This window comes from Capricornis sumatraensis, chromosome 14 (genome assembly GCF_032405125.1).
Source record: "Capricornis sumatraensis isolate serow.1 chromosome 14, serow.2, whole genome shotgun sequence".
Taxonomy (NCBI): domain Eukaryota; kingdom Metazoa; phylum Chordata; class Mammalia; order Artiodactyla; family Bovidae; genus Capricornis; species Capricornis sumatraensis.
Genome location: NC_091082.1, coordinates 72255503 through 72274033, shown reverse-complemented (window position 1 = coordinate 72274033; position 18531 = coordinate 72255503). Strand labels below are relative to the sequence as shown.

General features: G+C 43.1%; 1 protein-coding gene across 1 annotated transcript in view; it reads left to right on the top strand.

Annotated features, from left to right (window-relative positions):
• The window catches only part of COLGALT2 (collagen beta(1-O)galactosyltransferase 2), a 113606-nt gene that overhangs the window by 68692 nt on the left and 26383 nt on the right, over nucleotides 1–18531 (top strand). Inside the window, exons 3-6 of the mRNA XM_068986301.1 lie at nucleotides 2835–2952; nucleotides 4855–4989; nucleotides 10158–10362; nucleotides 17042–17161. Coding sequence (XP_068842402.1) covers nucleotides 2835–2952; nucleotides 4855–4989; nucleotides 10158–10362; nucleotides 17042–17161 — 578 coding nt within the window. The remainder of the gene's footprint in view (nucleotides 1–2834; nucleotides 2953–4854; nucleotides 4990–10157; nucleotides 10363–17041; nucleotides 17162–18531) is intronic.

The window sequence follows — 18531 nt, the reverse complement described above, 5'->3', positions numbered from 1 at the left end:
GACCTGCTATTTCTTCCTTTGACAGATCTTTGTATTTCTTTTCCTTTTTGCTCATGCAGCTACCGGCCAGGTTCAGAGTTCTCAAGTAAATTAACACAGTAGTGTATATTTGAAAACATTGATATTACTTATTCATACTTTGAGTATTAACCTTTTACACTTGAAGGATCATTGTGAAAAGTTTGTATACTTCGTATGTATACCTTGCTTTTTCACCCATCATATCTTGGTAATTGTGTCACAGCAACAGTTGAAGAGTGTCATCTTTTTTGTGACGGCAGAGTATCCACTGATGCGTGAACCGTAATTACGTAATCATCCTCCCACTAATGGGCATTTACATTATTTCCAGTCTTTACCCTCGCAATTTCTTTTTTTTTTTTTTTGGCTGCACTGCACAGCATGCGGGATTCTAGTTCCTGGACCAGGGATTGAACCCGCGCCCCTGCATTGGCAGTGCAGAGTCTTAATCACTGGACCACCAGGGAAGACCCTACTGCAGCAATTTCTTAGTTGCTTTTATCTTCAAATCATACTATATAACACACTGTCAAATCAATCTACCTAAAATATTAATGATGGCCTTTCATTTCTTTGTTGGAAAAACTTCAGTGACTCTCTACTGCCTACAGAATGGAGTTCAAATGCCTGATTTGAAATATTTCATAAATAGTTTAAAAATATCCATATCTGTACACCAATATTTCCTAAAAGAAAACTGCCTTATCCAGATGTTCCTTTTATTTTCAAGCCCAGGCTTCCCTTCCCTTCTTTGTGATAACCTTTATCCCAGATTCTACCTGCTCCCAAAAGCTGTGGCTAATCATTCCAGTTACAAATGTCTACCTTCTCTCAACACTTGTCTTGCTCATTTCCTGTATCATCTTGTTCGGCACAGCAATAAACTTAACGAACATTGACTATCCAACTCACGCATTTTTTTCCAAGTTATTTTATCTTTTACACATGGGCTAAAATGTACAGATACTTTATGTTTCACTCATGCTATGTTCTTGTAAGCACTAAATTTATACTTGTTGAATAAACAAATGAGTGGATGAGAATATGAATAAATACATTTCAAACTTACTACTCTAAATGTTCCCCAGGCTACTAGAGTTCTAGATTCAGGAACTGTAGAAGTGGGATGAATTGAGCTGCTGAAGTTTTTCCCAGGATAAGTCATTTATGGGAAGCTGAATATGTATTATAAAAATAATAAATGCTGTTCCAGAACAAATTTTTGTTCTTCTAGACTCTCACTGTATAATATTTTTTGTTACACGTACATATATATGTATCTACATCTATGTCTCAATCTCAGCATATGGTCTATAGATGGAGCAAACCTTAACAATCAAGTGTGGACACTGTAAAAGATTCTGAACACTGGGTTGGAGTTACTTAGAATGGAATTTGGCCCAGTTAGAGTGGCCCAGAAAAACTCTATGTACTTCTCCCGCATCCTGGTAATTTTCTCCATAGCCAGATTGTGACTAAATACATTGTATGCCAAGGTCAGTGTGAGAAATATCAGAGAAGGTATTTTTAGGGGCAACATATTCGGAAAAAAAAAAAAAAAGACATGAATCCCACTGATTTTTGTAGAGACGATTGGAGAAAACATTTCAGAGACTTCCTGTGTAATAAACAGTTTTATTCATCTTATTTGTGCGGGTATGGTCTCATTTCTGTGGTTTCTCTTTTCCTGAGGCAAATGTCCTGCCAGTGTGCAGCTACAAGGGCTTGAAGTGGTGGCCAGCTTGGGGCCCCTGTGACTTTATCAATGTCCGTACCAGGTGGGAGCTCTCAGAAAGGTTCTCAAGGGTGAGCGAACCCAGCTGCCTCCGTGGCCGTGGAGGAGTCCCGGCGGCCTTGTGGGTGTTGAGAGACATTCCAGCATCATGTATTGCTCCGTGATCTCACTCCGTCTGGGGGAGATCGACATGTTGGACTCTGTAGAGTCCTTTACTGAGACTTGACCACAGAAAATAAACCTTTGTTTTTCCCAGGAAGCTCCTAATTTGATACTGTAACATTTTCAAATGTATCTGATGGCTGAATGTATGAGAAAGTGTCTAGGAACATGAGCTTTGGGGTTATTCCTAGATTCAAATTCTGGCTATACCCCTTATTAATGGCATAATGTTAAGCAAATGACTTAACCACTCTGACCAATTTCCTCGGCTGTAAAGAGAGGAGAGTGGTAGCACGTCATCATAAAAATAGTGAATTCTAATGAGAATTGAAATATTGGGTCAGCCAAAAAGTTCATTCAGGTCTTTCCATAAGATGTACAGAAAAACCCAAACAAACTTTTTTGCCAGCCTAGTGTTTTGTATCGAAGAAGGCAATGGCACCCCATTCCAGTACTCTTGCCTGGAAAATCCCATGGCCGGAGGAGCCTGGTAGGCTGCAGTCCACGGGGTCGCTGAGAGTTGGACACGACTGAGTGACTTCGCTTTCACTTTTCACTTTCATGCATTGGAGAAGGAAATGGCAACCCACTCCAGTGTTCTTGCCTGGAGAATCCCAGGGGCGGGGGAGCCTGGTGGGCTGCCGTCTATTGGATCACATAGAATCGGACACGACTGAAGCAACTTAGCAGCAGCAGCAGCAGTGTTTCGTATAAAGATTCCTGTGTATGGGAAGCAGCAAATTACTTAATCTCTCCTTGCTCCAATTTCTTACATGTAATAAGGGGATAATGATAACCATAAGAGTATTGACTTCCTAGGGTTACTACTGGAAGATAAAATGGATTAGTACGTAGTGCCTGCAATATATAAGCATTCAATAATTATTAGCCATCATCATCATAATTATTATTATAGGTCTTACCCTGATGAAATTGGACCAAAGCACTGGCCTGCCTCTCGTTTTGCCCACGTGATGAAACTCCGACAGGCAGCCCTTCGAACTGCGAGGGAAAAATGGTCAGACTACATTCTGGTAAAAACAGACGTTTAATTTCTTGACAGCCGTTGTCTAGAATGTGTCCAGAGCAATTGTCGATAATCTAGGACTGTGGGAGCAATCAAAACGACCCTTTTTAGGCCTCTCCTCCTCCATGTTCTAATAAAGGCACAAGAAAAAATCTGGAGAACTTAATATCGTGAGACCTGGATTTCATCTCAGACCCTTTCCTCACATGCATTTTTAGTGAGTAAGCAAATAAGCTCCTGAATTATTCTATCTCTTTATTGTAGTAAACATGAAAAACCCTAAATCTTTTTAGTTCACAGGGAATGCTGTGGGTAAAGCAATATGAAAGGTCTTAACTTCTTGGGACTTCCCTGGTGGTCCAGGGGCTAAGACTCGAAGCTCTCAGTGCAGGAGGCCCGGGTTTGATCACTGCAGCATGAGGGTCAACCAGATCCCACTAAAGAGCCTGCATGGCTGCATGCCCCAACAAAGATCAAAGATCCACACACCAGAGCTAAGACCCGGCACAGCCAAATAAATACATTAAAAAAAAATTTTTTTTTTTTAAAGAAAAACTCTTTAGAAGAGTTTCGGGGATATGAGAAATTAATTACTTAAAAATAGTCAAATTAACAGCCCTGACATGCTGTTCCTTTTGGCCCCTGAGTGTCTGGGGACCGGCACCTCTTGCTTGGTTTCCTAGTTGCTCCTAATTATGCTGGACTCTCCTGGAGAATTTCTCTCCATGAAGAAGCCCCATTACTTTCCTTAGAACTTGCAGAGTGGTCCAGAAACATGCTGGCCTTGACGATTAGGAATCCATGTTCTGTCCCATCCTTGTCCTCCAGGAACCTGGGTCTCCATTGGAAAGGACAGGTTCCTGAGCAGTAAGGAGCCACAGTCCCTGTTCTCATTTGAAAACTGACAGAGTCTTCTTTCTCCACAAGGTTGTGGCAACCAAGTTCTTCCTCTGTGTGTGCCCCACAAATCCATTTAATTATTTTGGCAAACCTTTTTCAGTACAACACTAGAAATACCACCAACAAAACAAAGCCAGTGACGTTTCATAAAACTAATGGACGTCTGTTCTCTGACCACCCTCAGCCTCGCAATCACAACAGAAATCAGCCCAATAGTTTATCACACACCCATTTTCAATACAAATAATTTCATAGAAGTTTCAGTTGTGCTGATATTTAACATTGCATAGCTGTTTAAATGTCTTTGAAGCGTACAGGTGCTGAGCCACAAAATTTTGAGTAAAGAGATTGACTATCAAAAGAATGAAAGCTTCTGAGGTTTTATTTTCTGTGTGTGTTGGATATATACATAACATAAACTCTACCGTCTTAAATTTTTAAGTGCAGTGTGATTATTTTATATAATAGAAACTGCTATGCTGTCCCTGTAAATGAATGTGTTAACACGAATTTCTGATGAGAATGGGAAATAGCTTCACTAGTATGTAATATACTTTAAACAAAAAATTCTAATTGTAGCATTAAGAGAGCACTGATGGATTCATTTGGGGCCAGTCTGACATTACTATAGACAACCTAAATAGGTCTGTTCATTTGTACTTAGAACGAGCACACAATAAATGCGAATGAATCTTTTAAGGGCTTGAGAGCCGTTCATATCTTATATTTACCAAGGTGTAGCTTGAGTTCCAGTCTAGTATTTGCCCAGTGATAACACCAGTTCATTGCTTGGTGCCTTATGCAGAGCTAAACAGGTGGAAATTAGATGGGATACATTTTGCCTAAATGAAAGCTATCCAGCCCCAAGGGGTTTCCATAAGAAAGACATGGAGAGCTGGTTCTGTAGGTCAGGGCAAGTTTCCATGTTCCTTTGGCAAGTGTTAGGTTACTCTTATACCCATTACTGAAAAGTACCTTTTCATCTGATGTTGTCCTTTTCTTTTCCTAGTTTATAGATGTTGACAACTTCCTGACTAATCCGCAGACCCTCAATCTACTGATCGCAGAAAACAAAACCATTGTGGCCCCCATGCTGGAGTCTCGGGGCTTGTACTCTAATTTCTGGTGCGGAATCACACCTCAGGCAAGTCTGTTGGTTAACAAATTAAGGTTATGAGTTTTAACAAGGCAGCCACCTGTCAGCAGTAGCCCCGTGAATCTTTTTCTGATTTTCTCCCTTGAAACACGCATGTCATTGTGTTACTAGAGCAAGGATTTTCAGGAAAGGAGGTAAACCCATGTCCAGTGCCAGAACCCAAAGAGCTCTTCTGTATTAATGAATTGTGAGGACATTATTCTAGTGAGTTTAGGATTAGAAGCTTTAAATTAACCAATAAAGCTTACTGGGATTTGTACTTTTCTTCTCCCTGATTCAGAGATTTTCAAAAAATTAAATATTTTTGGTCATTAAAACTCACATGAGAACACTGTAAAAAAACTGGAAATAGAAAAAAAGTTTTTTAAAAAAATCATGTTAATTGCTCCTATTCTAACATCATAGATAATAGATTACATGTTTTTAACTATATCATCAAGTGGCTATTATGTAATTTACTTAGCCTTTCTTTTAGTTTAAAAACATTTAAGTTATTTACAACTTTTAACTGTTATAATAACCATCATGATTAACATAAAATTTTTCATATTTAGTATTATTTCCTTGGGACAGCTTCTAAGAAGTGAAATTAGTGAGTTAAAGAGTATTAAACATTTTAATGACCCTTGATATATTGCCAAATTTATTTCCAAAGAAATTGAATAATTGGAACTACTGTGGTAGATGTTTTTACAAAATTTAAGTTAAAAACAAAATTTTAAATTTCCATCATCTCTCTTTTCCATTGTAAAAATCTTCAAAGTCTAGAGAGGTGTTGCAGTAAATGTTTATGGCTGATTGTATTTCTGATTCTTTAGTTAATAAATTAAGAGAGATAAACTGTTCAATGTAATATATATCAATGTAGGCTAAAGATGCTCTAAGGGAAAAAGTGTAATTTAGGTGTGTTCTCATGCTCAAAGAGCTAAATTTTCAGTCCCTGTTTTATATTTGGTTTGGTTTTGGATGAAGAAAGAGGCCAGTGGTGTGCTGGCAAATACTTAGTGGTGGCTCTCTGTAGGGAAAACCCCTTATTGGCAGCATTTGCCAGCTTTCATGGTGTCAGTACTCCCACCATGCAAATGTTGTTTAAGCTGAGGGGAAGGTTAAGTCAATTGAAGTGCGGTCGCTTGATATAATTATTAACCGCATGCAAAGCTTGCTGTTAGTGGTTTACTTAGAATGGTGGGTGTTAGCATGACTTTTGTTTGTACAGATTTTAAACTATCAACATGACAACTGGCTTGCAAACTCCCTGAAAATTTAAGTCCTTGGCTCTTGCACTCGACTGGAGTGGGCATTGCTCTTTTGTTAACAAATATTTCCTGCAGTTCCAAGGGATTTTGAATGTATGGTATCCACATCTCTTCTAGGGACACATTAAGTTCATATTTATAAAAGCCAATTAGTTCCTTGAGGAGAAGATATTATATTAAATTTAAGTTCATACATTCTCAGTTAATAATCTGCAGCACTTAACATGGCAGCAGCACTCTAGGGTGTTTTTAATGAGTCATGCACTGATACCAGCATGGAGAGCGGATTATCCTCATAACTGTGGCCTTCCGGTTTCTGTCGTCTTATTTGCTTTAATATTAAAAGCTCACTTAGTTTGCACAGTGAAAGTAAAATCTAAGCAATTGGGGGGCAATTCTTAGTTACGTCTGTTTCTGGCTTTCTGTCGTCCTCAGTCAGGCTTCTACGAGGGCAGGAACTGAAACAGCCAGTGACTTCATAAGCTTAAGTCAAGCCTTGGTGTCCAGTGCCTTTAAACATGTTCAAAACAACATGACCTCGGTTATGTCTGGTCACTAAGTAGGAATGATTACCGACAATATTCAGTTTATGTGGAAAAAGAGACGCATCTGTTGCCTCCACCTCTCTGCAGGAAGCATATGAGGTCTCTTTCTCTCCGTCCTTCCCTGCTTCCTTCCTCCCTGTCCCCAGGGTATTCTGTGATTCATCCTCATGAATTTTCCAAGCTCCTCAGTCTGAGAATATCGTTCCGAAGTAGCCTAGAACTTTGCATTTGGTGTGTGTTCCTAGGCAGTTCCTCTAAAGAACCAGTTTTCCCTTTATCCCTTGGAAAAATTCTTCTATCCCTTGGGAGAATACTAGTAAGCTGAAAGATGTTAAGTAATCTTTGTTAAAGGCTAATAAAAAAATTGTGAGAATAATAATCCTTCATCTGATGCATTACAATTTCCAGGGTATGTTCATAAACTGGATCACATGTGATCCTTTCTACAACCCTGGGAGATCAACAGATCAGTTTTTACCCCATCTTTTCCGGAGGAGAAACTTAGGCTCGAAGAGGTGAAGCATAGAGTAAGACTGATCAGCTAGATGGTTATGATGATGCTGAGGTACATATCTTCTGAGGCTTCTTTTGTGATCCCCTTGTACCTTATCACGTGGTCAGTTTGAGCATTAGCTAGACTAGAACACTAGTCTGGGCACGAAAAGAAATGCTAGAGAAGAGGCTGTAGTGCCTGCGGTGTGGGTAGGGACACCACTGCAGCAAGTGTGACCCCAAAGTAATGTGACTGATTAAGGAATATGCGAGAACTTGTGCAACTGCTGGGTATCGTGCCCTTCAGAGTCCTGGCCCTGTGAAGTTTTACACTTGTTCCATGAGCCTGCTCTTGCCTCAAATGTATTTAAAAATGCCTTTCCAAGCTTCCACATGCTTTAAAGTATATTTTGTTGAGACTCATCTTCATCCGCTCTGGAATGGATTTGAGCTTTGGCAACAGTCAAGTTACGTAATTGGTGCCACTGGAGTATAAAGCTCCAGTGGATTCTGCACCCGTACGGGCTAAAGCTGGGACTGTCGATTTACTGCTCTGTCTCCAACATCTCACACAGCTTGGATTGCAGTAGGCGTTCAGGAGATGTTTGTTGAATGAACAGTTGAGCTTGGAGGGAAAGCAAGCTGGGTTACTCCAAACCAGTGTATTCAGAACCACAGAGTAAGGGCATTGGTTGTCCTGTGTATTTGCCCAGAGGGAACTTTCAAAGAGGAATCCCCCCAAAAACATGCAGCAGTGGCAGCTCCACCAGAATGGTGAATAAATCATTGCATTGGAAGAAGGCCCCATTAATATGTTTAGGTACTGCATGTTTAGTTAAAAATACAGAGTGAAGTAAGTCAGAAAGCAGGGCTTCTCTGGTTGCTCAGCTGTAAAGAATCTACCTGCAGGGCAGGAGACACTGGTTTGATTCCTGGGTTGGGAAGATCCCCTGGAAAAGGGAATGGTGACTCATTCCAGTATTCTTGCCTGGGAGATCTCATGGACAGAGGAGCCTTGTGGGCTGCAGTCCATAGGGTTGCAAAAGAGTTGGACACGACTTTGCAACTAAACAACAAGTCAGAAAGAGGAAAACAAATACCATATATTAATATTCAGTATTGCATATATATGGGATCTGGAAAAATTCTACTGACGAACCTATTTGCAAGGCTGAAACAGAGACACATGTCAAGAACAGACTTGGGGACATGGTGGGAAGGAATGGGGGGACAAATTGGGAGAGTAGCATTGACACATATACGCTGCTGTTGCTGCTGCTGCTGCTACTAAGTCGCTTCAGTCATGTCCAACTCTGTGCAACCCCATAGACGGCAGCCCAACAGGCTCCCCTGTCCCTGGGATTCTCCAGGCAAGAACACTGGAGTGGGTCGCCATTTCCTTCTCCAATGCATGAAAGTGAAAAGTCAAAGTGAAGTCGCTCAGTTGTGTCTGACTCTTTGCGACCCCATGGACTGCAGCCCACCAGGCTCCTCCGGCCGTGGGATTTTCCAGGCAAGAGTACTGGAGTGGGGTGCCATTGCCTTCTCCGCATATATATGCTACCATGTGTAAAACAGATGGCTAGTGAGAAGCTGCTGTACAACACAGGAAGCTCAGCTCTGTGCTCTGTGATGACCTGGAGGGGTGGGATGGGGGGTGGGGGGGAGGCTCAAGAGGGAGGGGATATATGTATACATATAGCTGATTCACCCTGGAGAAGGAAACGGCAACCCACTCCAGTGTTCTTGTCTGGAAAACCCCATGGACTGAGGAGCTTGGCCGGCTACAGTCCATGTTGTCACAAAGAGTTGGGCACTACTGAGTGACTAACACACAACACCTAGCTGATTCTTCTTGTTGTACAACAGAAACCAACACAACATTGTAAAGCAATTATATTTGAATTAAAAGTTAAAAAAATCAGCCAATGTAATGTAATTTAATAACAGCCAATATTTATTGATGCTTTCTTGGTGCTGGGCACTATTCTAAGCATTTTTCAGGTTTTTCCTTACTTGACAGAGAACCCCATGGAGTAGATGGTGCCATCATTCCTATTTCACAGTGAGGAAATAGACCCAGTAAGGCTGAGTGGCCTGACCAACACCTTCATGCAGTAAGCAGCTGAGGCAGGACTTGAACTCAGGCAGCCAGATCCCAGAACATGTGCTTTCCACTGCTCTGCTCAACCACCTCTGACTGCTCACATGTCATATACATATATTCAATGACATCATATATATATTCAGTGACATCGTATACATAAAGTATATTCTTATGAAGCTGTTAAATGAAGAGATGTGCTGAAACCACAACTGTTTCTGATAACAAGACCCTTTTAGGATTTTTTTTTAATGTAAGTAGCATTTCTTAAGCTCAGTTGGAAATTCATAGGCCAAGATAAAGAAGAGAGAAGGTGACTTTGCTCCAGGATTGGTACTGGTGTTCATTCAGTTCAGTTCAGTTCAGTCGCTCAGTCGTGTCCGACTCTGCGACCCCATGAATCACAGCACACCAGGCTTCCCTGTCCATCACCAACTCCCAGAGTTCACCCAAACTCATGTCCATCAAGTCGGTGATGCCATCCAGCCATCTCATCCTCTGTCGTCCCCTTCTTCTCCTGCCCCCAATCCCTCCCAGCATCAGAGTCTTTTCCAATGAGTCAATTCTTCGCATGAGGTGGCCAAAGTACTGGAGTTTCAGCTTTAGCATCAGTCCTTCCAAAGAACACCCAGGGCTGATCTCCTTTAGAATGGACTGGTTGGATCTCCTTGCAGTCCATTAGGAGTCCCCCTAATGGAAGGTTGGGAAAGGGGAAGCCCTCAGATCAGAGAAAATAACCCACCCATCTGCTCCTTCCAGGGCTTCTATAAACGGACTCCGGACTATCTTCAGATTAGAGAATGGAAGCGGTTGGGCTGCTTTCCGGTCCCCATGGTTCACTCCACGTTCCTAATTGACCTCAGGAAGGAAGCCTCTGCCAAGCTGATGTTCTATCCCCCGCACCAGGACTACACTTGGACCTTTGATGACATCATCGTCTTTGCCTTCTCCAGCAGGCAAGCAGGTACTGTTTGTATGCATGTTGTATTGCCACCGTGGAGATGCTGCAAATGACCAGCTCCTTTGTTTTGTGCGTTTTATAATAAAACACTCTAAGTAAGGAAATGGGCTTCCTATTGAGGTAGTGTTGGAGGCACTCAGTTATCTGCAGTAACCATACCACCACCCTCTGGGTTCCTGTCTCTATGAGCACCAATGACCAGAAGCCAGAGCTGGCCCCTACCCAAGAATGCAGTCTCTCTTTTTAAAAAAGTGTGGTGATCGTGGCCATAGGCAAGTGATTGGCTCCTGATGGTGCAATTGCATTCTCTGCTCATTAAAGAAGTCCTTTTATTAATTAGAAAACTGTTACAGAGGTCCAGAACCACACTGGAAAGACCCAGACTTAAAAAATGGCTGTTTATTTCTTTTCAAATAAGTGAGCTAGTATAGTGACTGTGTTCCACAAAGTTGTCAGAGACCCAGGCTCCTTCTCTATTGTTTCTCCCCTCTCTCTGAAGTATTAACCCCTTAATCATATGATCTGAGATGTCTTATCATTATGGATGTAATATTTCAGTCATCAAATGAAACCCAGAGAGGGGAGGGCACTCTCCTGTCCCGAAAGGGTACCATCTAAAAATTGGAACACATCACTACCTTGCATAGCCCAGTAGCCAGATTTAGTCATAAGACAACTCCTAGCTATAAGGGAGGCTCAGAATATTGTCTTTATTCTGTACAATCTAGATCCCCAATTCTCTCTCTATAACCAGGAGAAGACAGATTTTGGGAGGCAGCTAGCTGTCTCTGCCACAGTCCTCGTGGAAGGAAAAACAAAGCCAGACTTAACTCTTTTGTGAACCCTTGCAGAATTTTGAGGAAGACAAGCCAGTAGGAAAATAAGTTATTACCCTTGTGTCACTTGCACAAGCAATCAGAGAGGATATAGTTCACTAAAGCCGGTCAACACGAAGATACATGATATCCTGAAAGCAAAGCTTTCTGAGGATCATTCAGACCTTCCTGACAGAGGGCAGCTCCCATTATCAATGAGCCAGGAATGTGTCACTTAACCACTTGGAACCGTGAGTTTAGAAACCAGGTGAATGGTGTATGAATTCATGTGGCCGTACAGTCAAGGTGGATGGGATCATCTACAGACCACAGGTGACTGAGGCAGGCTGCCAGCAGGTGAGAATATTAATATAGGTTCAAGTTACAGCTCCCATCAGGCCATCCTAGAAGCCATAGGTGTCCACTCATCAGTTGTAAATTTGGCAGAAATGAGAATATTTGGTGGAAATGTGGAATGCTGGCTTTTTTCCCCTTGCCTGCTAGAGCCATTTAGACTCTTTGGCCAGGTATAGACACTTTTTAGGACTGTGTCAGGGCAAAAGCATGGTTCTTATCCTCATGTAGATTGGAGGTTTTTGTGAAAATCCTTGTGTCAAGGTTAATGGTAACTGCTTCTTTCCACATGGTCTGCAATTGGCTCTGATTTCTCCAGGATGGAAGCAAACTCAAGGCCTTCCCAATCCTTCAACTTGCGCCAGTACCTTGGCTTAAGAGCTTGAAATAAGGATGTTTCAAGAAAGTGAGCTATTAACAATTACAATAACCATCCGTGCCTAACAAAGGCCTCCTTGATAAACATTGCATGAGGCATTATTGTGACCCAGGTACTAAATTATTATGATATATCTTTTAAACCAAGAATTGGATTTGGAGCTGGAAGAATGACACAGGCTGGATAGGAATTTTTCAGCTACGTCCCTTGCTTGGCTGTCCACTTGGATTTCATGCTTTATTGGTCAGATTCCCGTGGGCCTCCCCAGGACATTGAAAGCAGGTGCAGAGCTGCAGAGCTGTTGGGTGATTCAGGTGGGGAGAGGAGAGGCAGAAAAGCAAGGGGATAGGATCAGTCCTCTAGGCTTTCCTGCTGCACCTAGCATTGTGTTAGGCTCTGTGACAGCTAGGGAGGTAAGATCTTTACATGCGGAAACATAAGTAATAGTTATGAAGCAGTGAAAGCTGAGGGTCAGATTAGTGGTATAAACTGTGAACAGGGCAGGAGTCAAGACAAGAAAGAATGACTGTCATTTGGGAGAGTGACAGAGCTTTCCTGACAGTCCTGTGGTTCTAAGGTAGCACTTTTACTCAGCTTGGAGTATTTTTAGATGAGACTTAAATGAGCCTCAAGTCCTGCACAGCCCATGGAGTGTTTCTAAGCTCTTTCCCTCTTAATTTCAAAGCAAAACACTTCCCTTCTCTCTTGAAAGAATAAGATGAAAGATGATTTATATTCTTTTGTTCTCACTCTTATGAAGCTCCCCAGCTATGGATCATCCATTGGACTATCATTTTGTAAATATCCAGAAGGAAAGAGAAGGTCCACATGTCCCAGGCAGGACCGTCTAACCACAAACCTTGAACCTTAATCTTTCACCTCCGACTGCAGACATTGCCACATGTGGGTGATGAATGAGAGGAGCAATCCAAGGGTGCTGGGGTGTGGCTGCCCATCCAGCCCAAGAAGAGAGCACAGGGGTCATGGGCAAGTCTCTGTGGCTCCTATGAAGCCAGGGTCGGGAGTTCACCTCCCGCTGTGGCCAGTGAGCTGGGCTGCGTATCGTGGCCACAGTAACCATCTTTGGCGCCAGCCAGTCATCCACCGTATGCCTGCTGTGAGTCAGAGAGGCAAAGGATGTGGGTGATGGGCAGGCAGAGCTGCTCCAGCACATCACGGGCAGTGAGCAAGAGTGCCTCCTGTGTGCAGGGATGGCAGTCCAGAGTGGCTACTCGTTCTGAGACTCGGCTTCCAGACCCTGGGCACTTGGAGAGATACTTGACATTGGCTTTTTAGGGACAGAGGTTTAGCACTAATGACTTATATGGTGACCTTGGGGAGAGCACAGGTTCTCAGACTCTGAGTTTCCATCACCAAGGATAAAGGTAGGTAGATCAATCTTGCAATGTTAACATACTATATGAGCCCAAGAAAATGTTTTCCACCTTCCTAAGAGAAGTACAGGCCTTCAGTATATAGTATCCTTCACCATTCCTTTTTAGAAAGAAAGTTGTTTGCCCCAGAATTAGCTTTCATTGAGAATACCAGAATCTTCAGTATATAGTATCCTTCACCATTCTTTTTTAGAAAGAAAATTGTTTGCCCCAGAATTAGCTTTCATTGAGAATACCAGAATCTTTTATAGATGCTATGTAATTATCAGCACATTTCCTTTTCAAATGTTTATATTCTTATCCAACTATCCAGTCACATAGTCACATCAAGTTCAAATAGTCCCCTTGGTTTAGTATATTAGCAGCCATCATCCTGTGCCATTTCCCCCTTTTAGAAGACCCAACACTTTTCACTCTGTCAGATGGTGGTACAAGTGTAAGAGTCACATCCAGGTTTCTAAATGGCATGCTTATAATGAAGTTTCTGGGGTTTGGGGCTGTGCCGCATGGCTTGTGGAATCTTAGTTGCCCTGATTAAGGACTGAACCCAGGCCCTCAGCAGTGAGATGAGACCCCAGTGTCCTAACCACTGGACCACCAGGGAGCTCCTGTAATGCTACTTTTCAACTTTCTGGTTTTGCTTTAGGCCGTACCTATTGACTCTACTGGGCTTCCCAGGTGACACAGCAATTTAAAATAAAAATTGCCTGCCAATGCAGGAGACACAGGAGACATGGGTTCAATCCATGGGTCAGGAAGATCCCTGGAGTAGGAAATGGAAACTCACTCCAGTATTCTTGCCTAGAAAATTCCACGGACAGAGGAGCCTGCCAGTCTCCAGTCCATGGGGTTGCAAAGAGCCAGACATGACTGGGCATGCATGCAAATTGACTCTACTACTTGAAGAGGAGTTAGTTCTGTCCCCTCCCGTTGCCCCCTCCATGCAAAAACATTCTCCCCATCACCCCGTCCTCTTTTTATTATTACTGTTTACTATTTTTGGCTGTGCTGGGTCTTTGTTGTTGCACATGGGCTTGCTCTAGTTGCGGCGAGCTGGGGACTACTGTCTAGTTGCTGTGTGCAGACTTCTCATTGCCGTGGCTTCTCTTGTTGTGGAGCTTGGGCTCTAGGGTGCGGGCTCAGTAGTTACGGCACATGGGATCAGTTGCTCCATGGCAAGTGGGATATTTCTGGGTTAGGGATTGAATTCATGTTCCCTGCATTGGCAGGTGGACTCTCAACCACTGGACCATGAGGGACGTCCGCCCCGTTCCCGTGACAGTTGTGTGATACTGATAGAGCGATGATCAGTGTTTTTGTTCTTATAATCATGGAAACCAAATTCCATTTATAGACTGTGTGTAGTTTTCCTTTCATATATGACTTAACAATTGCCGCTTTTATTTGCTTAGTTTTATTATTGCTGCTGCTGCTAAGTCACTTCAGTCGTTTCCGACTCTGTGTGACCCCAGAGACGGCAGCCTACCAGGCTCCTCCGTCCCTGGAATTCTCCAGGCAAGAACACTGGAGTGGGTTGCCATTTCCTTCTCCAATGCATGAAAGTGAAAAGTGAAAGTGAAGTCGCTCAGTCATGTCCGACTCTTCGCGACCCCATAGACTGCAGCCCACCAGGCTCCTCCGTCCATGGGATTTTCCAGGCAAGAGTCCTAGAGTGGGGTGCTATTGCCTTCTCCAATTATTATTGCTAATACAACCCAAAACTAATCCCTAATCATCCTCTCAGAGCAGTCAGATTTCAGCAGATGTTCTTTGTGCGTGTGTGTGAAGATTCTCCTGGAGCTTCCTGATGTCCTCCAGTCTGAGAGGAGCCACAGCCGTGGGCCTGCGACCATCTCCACTTCTCTTACTGACTCTCCTGTTCACTGTGTCCTGCGTCATCATCTTCTTTTTTTTAATAATCCTCCTCCTCCTTCCCCCGTCCCCCCACTCCTCTTTCTTCTCCTTCTTCCACATCATCCAGTCCCTGTCTGAGGAAGTGTGATGGCAAGTAATTATCTATGACCTTGCGTGTCTGAAACTGCCTTTCTTGTCTCCTCACACTTGATGGATAGCTTGGCTAGGTCCCATCTCTCCTTTATAACCAAAGCTTTGGAAAGTTGAATGGCAAAATTATTTCCCTCATTAGGGTCGAGAGGCAACCTAAACATTAAATCATTTCCCTCCTGTTTCCTAAGTTCATCACAACTTTGCAAGTGGGTCCATTTGAGTTGGAAGTTTCTCAGAAGCATTTATGCCGACAAACAGTAGCACTAGTGAGTTCTCCTGGTGAAGGCGAGAGACATGACAGTACTTTCTGGTCCAGCCTTGATGGGAACCAGGTTCAGTCACGGGGAGGAGAAAGGCTCTTTTCTTCTTTTGTTCTTCCCTGCTAATGCTACGAGACGGCCTCACCTGATTTGACAGGTGATGTAGCTGACTGGAGGAAATGTCATCTGCACAAAACAGAGAAGTCTCTCTGCAGGTAATTCTCTGTCTGGATAGCATAGGTGATTATAGAAATTAACAAATCAGAAGCTTGGACACATGGACCAGAGCTTGGCAGGTTCTTCTGTTTACTTAAGCAATCTTTTCGTTTGTCAGGACTGTCAGTTCCTGGATCTCTCTGAGGCCCTTTTGATTCCAGTATCCCCAGCTCCCTGGTTGAACCAAGATTCTGTGTAACTCTTGGAGTTAGCCAGCTGGGGCAAGGAAGATGGGTGTTGAAAACGAGAGGGCTGTGCCATGATTCTGGTATTGTCATACTACAGCTTCTTACCAGGTCTTGAAATGCAGGCTTCCTTTTGTCCCTTTCTGACTCTTTTATAGAAGTTTCATGTCTGTTGGTCAACTCCAAGTCCATGTGGGCTAAGAGGAGAAATCAAGCCATGGAGACTCATGGAAAATTTGAAGTTTCCTTTGTTTTTTATTTTTTGTTCTGCATATGCCTAGAGTTAGCTTTAATAATCTGTCAGCCTTACGGGATTTTCCTGTTTGCTTTCATATCAAATGTGGCTTTTATTCCTCGTCTTCTCTTTATTTCCTGTAGATGGATTACAGTGTTCCATTCTGTTCTCTGGAACAGGAATTCCTTGCCTCCTTTTTGATCCCTTTGTGCCTTTAGTGTTCCTTCCAGGCCAGGAGGATGCTTTCTTTTCAGAGAGAAAATATCAATTTCCTCTGAGCTGAAGAGTGGCCCAGGTTTTTTATTTTGCCTCCAATACTGTGTTATACTTTCTTAATAAAGGAGCATTTTTGAGGTCTACACACCCTGCCCGAAACAACTCCTTGTTCCATTTCAGTGCCAAACAGTCTGGTCTCTTTTTCCGTAGTGGTCATCGTAGAATGAAGAAGTGTATTTTCTTTTTTTGAATTTTATTTACTTGTTTATTTTCAGCTGTGCTGGATCTTTACTGCTGCTCGGGCTTTTCTCTAGTGGTGGCGAGTGGGGTCTGCTCTTCTTTGCCGTGTGCAGGCTTCTCACTGTGGGGGCTTCTCTTGCTGCAGAGCACAGGCTCTGGGGCCTGCGGGCTTCAGTAGTTGCAGCACCCAGGCTGTAGCGCAGGGGCTCAGTATTCGTGCTGCACAGACTTAGCTGTTCCGTGGCATGTAGGATCTTCCCCACCCAGGGATCGAACCTGTGTCTCCTGCACTGGCAGGTGGATTCTTTTCCCCTGAGCCACCAGGGAAGCCCCAGACATGTGTTTTCTGATTGGCCGCTTTTGTCCCTCTCGTGTCTGCAGGCATTCAGATGTACCTCTGCAACCGGGAGCACTACGGCTACCTGCCCATCCCCCTGAAGCCCCAGCAGACCCTGGAGGAGGAAGTTGAGAACCTCATCCACGTGCAGACAGAAGCGATGAGTGAGTGACCCAGGCTGGTGGTAGCGGCTCCTGTTCTGTTGCGTCCGTGTCCGTATCAGCCGCTTCTCTGCTCTCCCAGGACTGGACTCTCATAGTCTGCCTTGGCTGAAACATAGCTGTTCATTTGTCGATTCATTTCAAACTTCTCCTTATGTGAAATACAAATACGGAAATGTGTCTTTGCCCCCAGGGAGCTTTTCCCCCTGGGAGCTTCCCATCCAGGTGGAGAGCTGGGTACACAGTAAATCCATTTCATACCATGTTATAATGGCTATATTGGTGTTTTGTGGTATGGATTTAAACTCTTATTTTGCTGCTTTCTAAGTATATGACTTTAGGCAAGTAATCTAACCTCCTTAGTTGTGAAATGAAGGTAAAACATCTAGGATTTGGGGGCCAATTCCCCATGATATATATAAAAAGTATATTAACAAAAACAGTAATTACAACTTCAACTTAATAATAGCTTATGATATAACAGATATCATGCTAAACATTTTTTGTACTTTGTCTCATTAATCCTTGTAATAACTCAAGGAAAGGGGTTTTGTTATCCTGCTATTAAAGATGAAGAAATTGGGGTGTAAAGCATGTAAGTATCTTACTCTAGATCATTCTGCTAAATAAATGACAGACTGGGATTTGAGCCCATATTGCTATCTCCAAAACTCAGGTTCTTAAACACTGTGTCATATTGCCTATGGGTCTGACATGATGTCAGAACTGGTAAATGCTTGATAATCAGGGGCTACACTAATTATTATGTATAATGTGCAGCGGTATTTAAAAGAGAAAGTAACAAATATACTCTGCCTGGGGGAGAATCTTTGAAATGGCTATGCAGAGGAGGGAACATTTGCATAATTGAATCTTCACTCCATCGCTGGGAAACTCTGTTATTCATCACTAGCGTGTAGGAGGCGGGTACGTGGGCAGTGGGTGTGACTGGGGAGGCACAGTGGAAAGCAGGGCTGGAACGTGGGCAGAAGCTCAGTTAGAAAGACCTCTGGACTTTTCCTGAAGGGAGGGGAGCTTCTAAAGAGATTTTAGCAGTGAAGCGTCAGGTTAAAATCTGGCTTTAGAAAGGTCAGTCTCTTGGTGAGAGAAGTATAGCTGCAGCCTAGGGCACTGGATGCTGGGCTCAGGTCAGAGGTGAAGATTTTGGCTATTACGTGGTAAACTAGGCAGAAGGTGGTGAGGGTCTGAGCTAGGACAGGAGCAGTGAGAACAGAGATGAACCTTATGACATAGACTTGAAAAGACTTAGCCAAAGGTTTGTGGATGAGCAGAAGAGGGACTGAGGGAAGCTTCTAAGTTCTTCCTTGCATGTCTGGAATGACTGCAGGAATGTTAAACACATGTAGATTTAA